The 11,003-nt window shown below is 41.3% G+C and overlaps 1 protein-coding gene across 1 annotated transcript; it reads left to right on the top strand.

Moving 5' to 3' along the window:
* The first annotated feature begins 5,780 nt into the window (after positions 1–5,780).
* On the top strand, positions 5,781–9,600 carry LOC116200231 (ATP synthase subunit beta, mitochondrial-like). Its single transcript, XM_031531035.1, has 9 exons — positions 5,781–6,317; positions 6,809–6,884; positions 6,971–7,059; positions 7,204–7,321; positions 7,412–7,515; positions 7,635–7,793; positions 7,885–8,109; positions 8,217–8,528; positions 9,152–9,600. The coding sequence occupies exons 1-9, from the start codon at positions 5,838–5,840 to the stop codon at positions 9,263–9,265; spliced, it is 1,677 nt and encodes a 558-aa protein (XP_031386895.1). The 5' UTR covers positions 5,781–5,837; the 3' UTR covers positions 9,266–9,600.
* The last annotated feature ends 1,403 nt before the right edge of the window (positions 9,601–11,003 follow it).

Below are 11,003 nucleotides of genomic sequence, written 5' to 3'. Positions count from 1 at the left end.
AAATCGAAGAACTCGGAACTTTCGCCGGAAAACGCGGCTTTTCCCCCTGATTCCGACTGATTAAGCACCGGTGAGGTCCCGATCGACCACGGTGAAGTATCGGCGGCGCCCAGAGCTATCTCCCGCACCCTCTCGTGCCGTCGTCGTGGCGTCCAAGGCCGAGAACCGCCGCACGCAGAGTCGTAGCCGCCGCTCCCGGCGATCCCGACGCCCGCCGGCTAACGGGCCTCGGCCCATTTCTCTTTCTTCGCAGGCCCAGCCCAAGTCCATTCGGCCCAACGCGCCCAATCCGACCCAGCGCCCTTCCGGGCGGTTTCTCCTTTGGGCGGGCTAGGCGATCCGATCCGACCCAATTGTCCGGCTTTTTTTTATTATTTTATTTTATTTTACAGAGAAGCCCCTCAACTTTCCGGATTAGGTAAATTCTCGACTTAGTACCATGATTAGGGCTCCTTTCATTAATATTAATGCTTGCTTGATGGATATAATGTGAAATGAGTTTTCTTGGGTCGCGTGGGCGATCGGATTTGTCCCGAACTCGATTTTACGAACTTTTCATTTTGTCACATTTCAGTCCAGAGGGCGCATTTTACTTTTTTCAGATCTGCCCCGAACTCTAAAAATTATTTTCAATCAAGTCCCGGTCATTTTACTATTTTCCAATCAGTCCTTGGATTTTTAAGAATTTTTCAACCATCCCAAATAACTTTCCAAGTTGTTTCAGTTTAGTCCAGAGGGTGCATTTCACCTTTTTCAGATCTGCCCCGAACTCTAAAAATTATTTTCAATCAAGTCCCGGTCATTTTAGTATTTTCCAATCAGTCCTTGGATTTTTCAGAATTTTTCAACCATCCCAAAGTACTTTCCAAGTTGTTTCAATTTAATCCCGAGGCCACTTTTCACCTTTTTCAGATCTGCCCCGAACTCTAAAATTATTTTCAATCAAGTCCCAGTCATTTTACTATTTTCCAATCAGTCCTTGGATTTTTCAGAATTTTTCAAGCATCCCAAAGAACTTTCCAAGTTGTTTCAGTTTAGTCCCGGGGCCATTTTTCACCTTTTCAGATCTGCCCCGAATTTCAAAATTTCTTTTCAATCAAGTCCCAGTCATTTTACTATTTTCCAATCAGTCCTGGAATTCCTAGAATTTTTCAAGCATCCCAAGGAACTTTCCAAGCTGTTTCAGTTTAATCCTGGGGCCATTTTTTGTTTCTAGATCAGTCCAGATTTTCAAATTCGTTTCAAACAATCCTGGGATATTTTCAGTAATTTTTACATAGTCCCCAATTTTTTCAGAATTTTCAAATCGGTCCCCGAAACTTCATCCGAATTTTCAAATCAGTCCCTGCTCTTTTAAAATCGTTCAATTCAGTCCCCTGGACATTTTCTAAAAATATCCGACCCTTTCCTACTTGGATCACCCACCGACAATGTATGTGCCTCATTTAAATATTTTATTTTTGTAATTATATGTATACAACGTGACCATGTCGGAAATTAGAGTTTATCGGACGGTCAACTAATGGCTATCTCGACGACTCGAAATCCGTAGACCAAAGCATTCGACAAATTTCTTATTAACCTAAAATTCTACATGCGGGGTAATCGGGACGTTAAATTTGGCTAAACTAAATCACTTGACTCTTTAAATGAATTGTACGAACCGATTAATAATCTGTAATCGCATCGACAATTCAAGAACTGTTAGTCATGCCCTTTTCAAAATTCACAATTTCAAAAGCACCGAGATACGTACAACGTAATATTGATTTTCATGCACACACATATTTACCGATTCAATGGCATGATTACCGGTTCTTGTCCTGCCGTCACTCTAGTGTAGGTTTGTGTTTAGAACGGGTTAAAACATGGAAAAACAGATTACTTTCAAACTCGGCTTAAATCAAATACGGGTAATAGTCAAATAGAGGGTTAGGTTTTGGGTTTTAGGTGAAAATACTCTTAATCTGTAAAAGCCATATTGTCACGATACAAAATAATCTAAAAATAACCCACTCATTCGAGACTTGACTATGGACATCATGTCTGTCGAGTCCGTTAAATGATGCCGAATGCTACATACCCTATCTATCATCCTATTTGTTTGTTTTAGGGTAGGATTTGTATGCCAAGATACCCCGGATAATAATTGATTAACTCATGTAAATTCGGCAATAACAAAATCTCATTGTTTGTTTATTTGCGCTTACTTGTTGCATTCTTGCACTTATTTGTTATGCGGGTTGAGCCCGATCCTTTAGGATACGATTCACATGGGGTCCAACGCCCCAATCGTAGATTACGGGATCTAATCCCCTAAACACCGAGTGCGCACCTTAATTTCAATTTCAGTCTTTTCAAACCACACGGTGAGCACGAGTGGAATAATGACCGAACGCGAACCGACTGGGATTCAATTGTTATAATTTGTATTTTATTTATTTGAGAGGACAATGTAAGGATTTATGTTGTACGTTTATTCATATAAGAATCCCAGTCGGAGAGCGAACGGTCGGAGTGTTTCTTCGAATTTACGGTGTCAAAACGCGTAAGATGAGCGGAACTTAATCATGCGGTAAATAAATAAAATGGCAAGCCTAGCAAGCTAGAGTACCGAAAGGGCGTGTGGGATATAGGCCCACACGTAATAGAACCCCCGAATTAGGAATTTTCGGTTTCGTACAAGACCATTGCCTTAGCATACTAGGTGTATCCATACCCCTAGACCCGGGCGACTCACCGGCCCTCGACCTACGGGTCGTAAACAGGTAGTGGCGACTCTTTCTCACGTGCGTCCGTTGCGCATCCCCGGGAAGGTGGACACTCCCAAGCTGAGTTGCATTTAGGCGCGCGCATGTGTGCCCCGACGAGATGAAATTCGGGTGCGCACAAGAGTAAATGCTGGTAGAGGAATTGAAGAAATGCAAACTGATGGGGTAGATATAGCCAGAGGAATTGATGACGCAAAATACTTAGATGAATTTAAGAGCTGTAAATTGTATGTTGTCCTTTTGATACACAAGGAAGTGATGGTGACAGAGGTTTAGATAAGGTGAAGAGAACTTTGAGAGTGATAATGAGAGATCTTGAATATGTGCCTAGGATGAAAGTAAAGATGATGATTTTGAGTATACTTAGATTGTGAACCAATTGAAGGTTGCCAAGATGAAGAGAAAGGACAACTTGAAGAATGTGAAGCTATACAAGGATTTGAAGACAATTATAAAGAAGGTAAGGCATGACAAAGAGAAAAATAGGGAGGAAAATGAAAAATATTACTAGTAGATATTATGGTGGAAAGGAAGGATAGCAGAGATTACCCATCATCAGATAATGTCTACAGCAATATTGAACAAGAAGGATCATATGTAGAGCTTGAGGATAGTGAGGAGGGAGAAACCTTTCCTCAGTTTGATCTAACTTTTGATAGTCCTACTTTCTGTGTTGGGTAGTTGTTTGATGATGGGAAATAATTCAAGGATGCATCATTATATGCTGTGAAAACTCAAAAGAATTCATACCACAAGAAGAATTGTCGAGAGTATATAGGAGCTAGGGGTAAAGGGGAATTGAGTCCTAAAAAATTTATGCTAGATTTATAAAGAACCTAGGAGCTTATCATGTTAAGAGGTTGCTAAATAAACACACTTGCACTGTGACTTTCAAGAACAACATAGTGAATAACGCATGATTGGCAAGATAATACATTGGCACTATTAGGGCTATGCTAATCACGAAATTGATTGAATTTGAAATGGTGGTGAAAAAATAGCGACATGTGGAGGTTTTTAGATCCCAATGTATGAGGGCAAAGGAGAAAGTGTATGATATTTTTATTAGCGATAAAAAAAGTAGAGTGTGCGCTGATGTGGGCTTTTGCTGATGAGTTGAGAAGACCAAACACGGGTTTCACTGTGCATATAATGGTTCAGAGGCTAATACTAATAAAATCAAGTGTGTTTGACAGATTTTATGTCATTATTAAAGCTGTGAGAACAAGATTGTGAAGGGCTATAGGCCAATCATTAGTGTTGATGGGTGCTTTTTAAAAACTACCATTATATTATTAGTATTAGTATTATTGCCGTTGTTGTTGTTCCTAGCGGTGTTGTTATTATTTAGTTATTTTTAGCTTTCATGAAAAATTGCAAAAGTAGTTTTTATTTAGTTTTAGCGGATTTAGAAAATAGGATGCCAAACGCCCAACAACTTTTGAGAATCAACAATAATTTTTTGGCAATTATGTTTCAACACATTTTTTTTTCTAGTAATAACACTCCCAAACCAAGCTTAAAATAGAGACTCTGTTAAGGATGTGACTATCTTATTATAATTTTATTTTGTTGTATTTGATATATGGTTATATCTTGTAATCTATTTTGTTTAATTTATATTGAAATTACCTTTTCTTCATTTTTATGTAAATATATTGTTTCGGATCTAGAAAATCCGTAGTATATCATGAGCAATCCGCATGCTTGTTGTTAAAGATGAATGTACGAGACATGAACCACCTTCGCCTGCACGAAGAGAAGATCGGGGGTGGTGTCCGGATTTCCCTCTTCGACACTCAAGTCACTATAAACCTTACATTAGATAGAAGTGTGCAATCAAAACAATCAAAGAATGTGCCTCCATATTTATAGGAGATTAGAGATATAATTTGCTACCTATCATTAGAGAGATTCTCGATATCCCAAATATATCTTGCAAGTCGATATATTAGGAAAGCACATTAAACATGATTATTCCCCAAGCATAACTCAAACATAGATTAGATGTGCCGGGCTGCGTTGTGTAGACCTTCACTGGGCCCGCAACGAGCTTCTCAAGCCCACTCGGCAATAGACCCAATATGATTAAAAAGTAAAATTCATATTTATTAAAATTAAATTTATTAATTATTACTTAATTAAGTATAATTATTTATTATACTCAAAAATATTTTTATTATTTAAATTATTCACGATATTATATATTACATATGTCTAAACATAATAATTATTTTCCTCTATACAAGGAAAGGTTCATTATATTATATGTATGGATAAAGTTCTAAAAAAGCTACTAGTTTGTACATGATGGATAACTTTGTATCTTTATTCTAACCATTTCTATCCATTAACTTACACCAATTAAAGTTGCAATTCTCATTTTTTCTAGTACATTCAACTATACAGATATATTCACGTGTAATCTCAACTCTTTTACTTATCAATCCATATTCCCTGTTCATTCAATTTATCGCTAATTCCACTACAGCGACACTAATTTAATGTGAAATTCGGGGGCTAACTCTCTTGGAATGACAATCTCCGTGTTCAAATGGCGCTTCAAATTTTAAACATTGGCAATGTCGGAGACGCTTGATGGGCGCTGCCCGTTTGACTTCTTGTTCGCCTAATCAGGCGGAATGAAACTGACCCTCGGAACGTCGTCGTATCCTCCACCCCACGGGTCGAACACTCAATTCAGAACGCACAAATTGGAAGAAAAAGGAGAGAGAAAAACGAATATATTCTAATTTCTAGCGGAGCAGCAGAAATACTGAAATAGTAAACGGAACCTCACTAATCGCCTGCGCCGCCCCCACCACGATCCAATCATTTCGCCGAGATCTGAGCCACTGATGCTGCACACGTGCCAAGCTCTCGGACGTATCAGAGACATTACGTCAGATCAACGGTGATGGTACGATTGGTATAGGTGGAAACGGGAGCAGAGGATAACTCAAGCAAAGCGGAGTCTCAGCTGGACTGCCGAGCATATAGTAGCTCTGAAAGACAGCCTCCCACTAACCCTAATACTCTGTCTCGCTCTCCTCTGAAGCCTCGTCCATGGCTTCACGCAGGCTCTTATCCACATTTCTCCGATCCTCGGCCCGCCGATCTCCGTCCTCCAGGTCCGCCTTCTCCGGCCCCAAGGCTTCCCCCTGCCCCTACGCTTCCCACCGCCCCTCCCCGGCCGGATACCTCCTCACTCGAGCGGCGGAGTACGCCACATCCGCCGCGGCTGCCTCGCCGCCCTCCCCGCCTCCCCCGACGAAGGACGCCGGGAAGGGGAAGATCACCGATGAGTTCACCGGCGCCGGCGCGATCGGCCAGGTCTGCCAGGTGATCGGTGCCGTCGTAGATGTCCGGTTCAATGAGGGGCTGCCCCCCATCCTCACGGCCCTCGAGGTGCAGGGCCACTCCATAAGGCTGGTGCTTGAGGTTGCCCAGCACTTGGGGGAAAATGTGGTCAGGACTATCGCTATGGACGGGACTGAGGGTCTTGTCCGTGGCCAGCGCGTGCTCAACACTGGCTCCCCTATCACTGTGAGACCCCAATCGATCTCATTGATTGATCCTTTTTTGCTTGGATCCAATTTCTTATATGAAGTAAAGTCTAGCTTTTCAATCTTGTCGGATCGAAATCTCGGCCTTGGTACGTCTTTGCTTGTGATTTTGTGGCGGATTGGCCGATGAGATTTAGATCTGAGAGTAATCGGTTGAATTCTTGACTATATTCCGATTGAATCTGTTGTAGCAGAGGGGTTTTATGGTTTGCAGATTTAGTAAATGAGGTAGCTGAGAATCAGATCAGTTTCAGTTTGATTAAAACATTCGCACCACTTCGTCTCCGGCTTACTGTCACTCAGTTCTTGTTTTGCTTTTCTGTTGGCATGATGATGTCTTGTGGAAGCTGTCTGTTGTGTTCGATTTGCTTATACTGAATTGCGGACCTTGTTGATTACTGTGATTTATGTTTGTGTTGTTGTTCAGTGACAAGGCGTGATTCCTTATTTCTCTTTCGCTTGTCGGTTCAGGTGCCGGTTGGGAGGGCTACACTTGGCCGTATCATTAATGTCATCGGAGAGGCCATTGATGAAAGAGGAGAACTCAGTGAGTAATTTACTTGACTGTTTTATCGGTTTTTTATATTCTGTTTCAGTTGAGATGAATCTAAAAGTCTCATTATCCCTCAACAGAGACCGACCACTACCTGCCCATCCACAGAGAAGCTCCGGCATTTGTGGAGCAGGCGACTGAGCAACAGATCCTTGTCACTGGTATTAAGGTAATATACCTCACAATTATAGTAAGACAGTTTGTTTGTCCCATGATTCCTTTTCTCTTGTAGACTTGATGGAATTGGATCCTTTTCATTCTCAAATGGCTTTTGTGAACACAAGTAAATTGGACTAGCTTGTTTTGATTTCAGGTCGTTGACATGCTCGCTCCATACCAAAGAGGAGGAAAGATTGGACTCTTTGGTGGTGCTGGTGTTGGAAAGACTGTGCTAATCATGGAGCTTATTAACAATGTTGCAAAAGCTCATGGTATGTTTGACAGATAAAAATTAAACTTTTCTTTCCTTGGTGGCCTGCTTGGCTTTACATTTGCGTGATACTAGGTGATTCTTTCATCAGGTGGTTTCTCTGTGTTTGCTGGTGTGGGAGAGCGTACTCGTGAGGGCAATGACTTGTACAGGGAAATGATTGAGAGTGGTGTCATTAAGCTAGGGGAGAAGCAGGTCAGTATTGTGCAGTGATGTGCTTCAGTTTCTTTTCATTATTAGTATATATTGGTTTATGTTCTTTTAGCTTTTCTTTTGTAGTTGACAGTAATTCTGGTATACCTTTCATTTTGCAGGCTGATAGCAAGTGTGCTCTTGTCTATGGTCAAATGAATGAGCCCCCTGGTGCCCGTGCTCGTGTCGGGCTTACTGGGCTTACTGTGGCAGAGCACTTCCGTGATGCTGAAGGGCAGGATGTGCTGCTTTTCATTGACAACATTTTCCGATTCACGCAAGTAAAGCTTGCATGATTGACAGTTTTTGTTTGTTAAATTTATTGTTGAATTTGCAAGCATTGGCATTAATCCTTGTTTTTTGTTTCACTAGGCGAACTCTGAGGTGTCTGCGCTGCTTGGTCGTATTCCTTCTGCCGTGGGTTACCAACCAACCTTGGCTACAGATCTTGGAGGTCTTCAGGAGCGTATTACAACCACGAAGAAAGGCTCCATCACATCAGTGCAAGCCATTTATGTGCCTGCTGATGACTTGACAGATCCAGCCCCTGCTACCACTTTTGCCCACTTGGATGCTACAACTGTGTTGTCGCGACAGGTCTTTATATCTTAAAACTATTAGACCGCGTATTGGTAGTGTTTTTACTTTATTTTGTTATTCAAGAGATTATGCTCTAATGTATTTAACCTTCCAATAATGAGCAGATTTCAGAACTTGGAATCTATCCTGCTGTGGATCCCCTCGACTCGACATCCCGTATGCTCTCTCCTCACATTTTGGGGGAGGATCACTACAACACAGCTCGTGGAGTGCAAAAGGTTCTTCAGAACTATAAAAATCTTCAGGATATTATTGCTATTCTGGGAATGGATGAGCTCAGTGAAGATGACAAATTGACTGTCGCTCGTGCCCGTAAGATCCAGCGTTTCTTGAGCCAGCCTTTCCATGTTGCTGAAGTCTTCACGGGTGCCCCTGGCAAGTATGTCGAATTGAAGGAGAGCATTGCCAGCTTCCAGGTATGTATCTATCTCTGGTAATATCTATAATTCTTATGATTTTGTTACAGGGAGCTTGAAATTTTGCGACATTGGAACAGGGAAACACATTTTCTTTAAAAGGGTCTGCCCATCAGGCATTAAGATCGTTAGCCTAGATTGGATATATGGCGCTTCATTTGTTGTGGTACTGTTAAGTTCCTTTAGTAGCAATAGGAAATGGGAAAGCCCGAAACCTTTCTATAGAAGTTCCTCTTAGCTGCTGTTCATTCTGCTGTTTTGTACCCTAGATTTTTTGTGGACTTTGCTTCTAGATAATCTCTTTCCTGTAGGATAAGAATGTAATGGAGTTAAAATGTTAGTAATTCTAATTCAGATTTGCAGTTGTAGTTCTAGTTGCTAAACTTCTTCCATATGAATGTACCGCCTTTTTCTGTTTGTCGGAAATCAATGTGCTTCTTCTGGTTAAGCCATTGACGAGTGAGCTCTTGGTATGCTCCTTGTGTGCTTCATGTTGACTTGCCCCATGATGTTCCACATTCTAGGAGTAAAAAACAGACAGTCATTGGGAATTATTGGGCCTGCTTAAAGAATTGGATAATTTGACTGTCATTAATCTGTTGACATGATTTTTCTTGCTTCAGGGTGTGTTGGATGGGAAGTACGATGATCTCCCCGAGCAGTCATTCTACATGGTTGGAGGCATCGAGGAAGTCCTTGCCAAGGCCGAAAAGATTGCTAAGGAATCTGCATCTTAGTGCAGTCGCTGCTCTCATTCTTCTCATTTACTTCTCTTCAGCAGATTATTGAGAAAATTAATAATTTAGGCGCTGTTGGCGATGCCCAGCAAAAGGATTCTTTTTCCCCTCACCAGAGACCAAAATGGTTTAGGATCTCCGTTTGTGGTCCATCTGTGCTGTTAATGTTGTTGCTGAGTGTGCAAAAGGAAATGGAGTTGAATCAGTGCCCTGTCCCAAAAACCAAACCCTCTTTTCTTAATAAAGTGCAAGAGAAAACTGAGGCAGGCATTGGGGACATGTATATTGTTTTTTTGATGCTCTCAGAATATCGAGTTGGGTTTCAATTGTGTTGATGTCTTCCTATATGATTCCAATCGAGTCGGAGTCCAGGGCCCCGAAGTGGTGTTGAACCTAGATGATGCTACTCAGTTGGCGGGTGTACCAGAAGCCCTGGGTATCGAGAACCAACCCATCTCGGATGGGACTGCACGGAGTTCTCTACATTCATTAGTTACGTTGTGGACTGCGTAGATATATTTGGGGAGGGGAGACTGGATGGAGCGGTTGTCGAGAAGAAGGAAAAAACCGACAAGAAGATTAACATAGATAGATGGTGACGGTGAAGAATACATGGGACTGCGATAGGCTAACCAGCGACATTTCAGGCAAGCTTAATTACGCATAGCTTAAAAAAAGAAAAATAATAATAATAAGAAAGGGAAAAGGATAAAATATCCCCTTCTAGTTATAGAATTGAACCTTTCAATGACAACTAACATCATGTAATTTACTCCTGACGCATAAAGAAAGTTACAGCTACTTTTTTCTTCATTTTTTATCCTCAACCTTTTACATTTTTTTTCTTTTTAATCCTAAACTTTTTTCTTTGTCATTTTTATACTCAACATTTCAAGAATTTTTCACTTTAGTCCTACTGAAAAGCTGGGATCAAGGTCCCAACCAATTCGGGAGTTGGTGCCGCCAATCGGCATCCCAACCCCAATCTCGTGGTTCTCAACATCCTCTGCGGGTGCAATCTACCACGGGGGTGGGGTCGAAAAAGTCCATTGACTGCCCCAACCCCCGAGTTGGTTGAGACCTCAACTCAAGTCCCGATCAATTCGAGGGTTGGGGCCACCTATTGGCGACCTTGACCCTACCCTGATGGTCGCCGACACCTGCAGAGGACGTCGGCGACCACGGGAGTGGAGTCAAGGTTGTCGATTTGTTGCCCAGTCCCTCCGTTCCGTGGATAGGACTAAAGTGAAAAATTCTTGAAAGCTGAAAATAAAAATGACAAAAAAAATTTAGTATTAGAAAGTTAAAAAATGTAAAAGGAAACCAAAAGTGAAGAAAAAAGTAGCAGTGAGGTCTTTTATTTCCCACGGAGTAAACTACGGTGTGTTAGTTGTCCATTGAAAAAATATATGGTCCAATTTGTTTCAATCTCTAACCATAAGGAGGTGTTTTTGTACTTTACTAAAAAAAAACCAAGAATCTTGAGCATATGAGATGATCGGATTACCATCTTAATAGTTAATAGTTGGAATCTGAAGTGATCGTTGCTAACTTGCTATACTACGAATCGGTAATTGGAAGCTTTGCTGAAAGCTTGAAATTTCATTTCCGATATTTCTTTCCCCCATGGTAAACGGGGCTAAAACAAAATTTTTTAAAGCCATTGTATATATTTTCCATAACAGCGAACAACCTTATTAAGAAAAAGGGAAAAAGTACGCTTTTAGCAGAAAAACTT

This window comes from Punica granatum, chromosome 3, assembly GCF_007655135.1.
Source record: "Punica granatum isolate Tunisia-2019 chromosome 3, ASM765513v2, whole genome shotgun sequence".
NCBI lineage: Eukaryota > Viridiplantae > Streptophyta > Magnoliopsida > Myrtales > Lythraceae > Punica > Punica granatum.
Note: the sequence above shows the minus strand (reverse complement) of the source record. Positions and strands in the feature narration are given on the sequence as shown.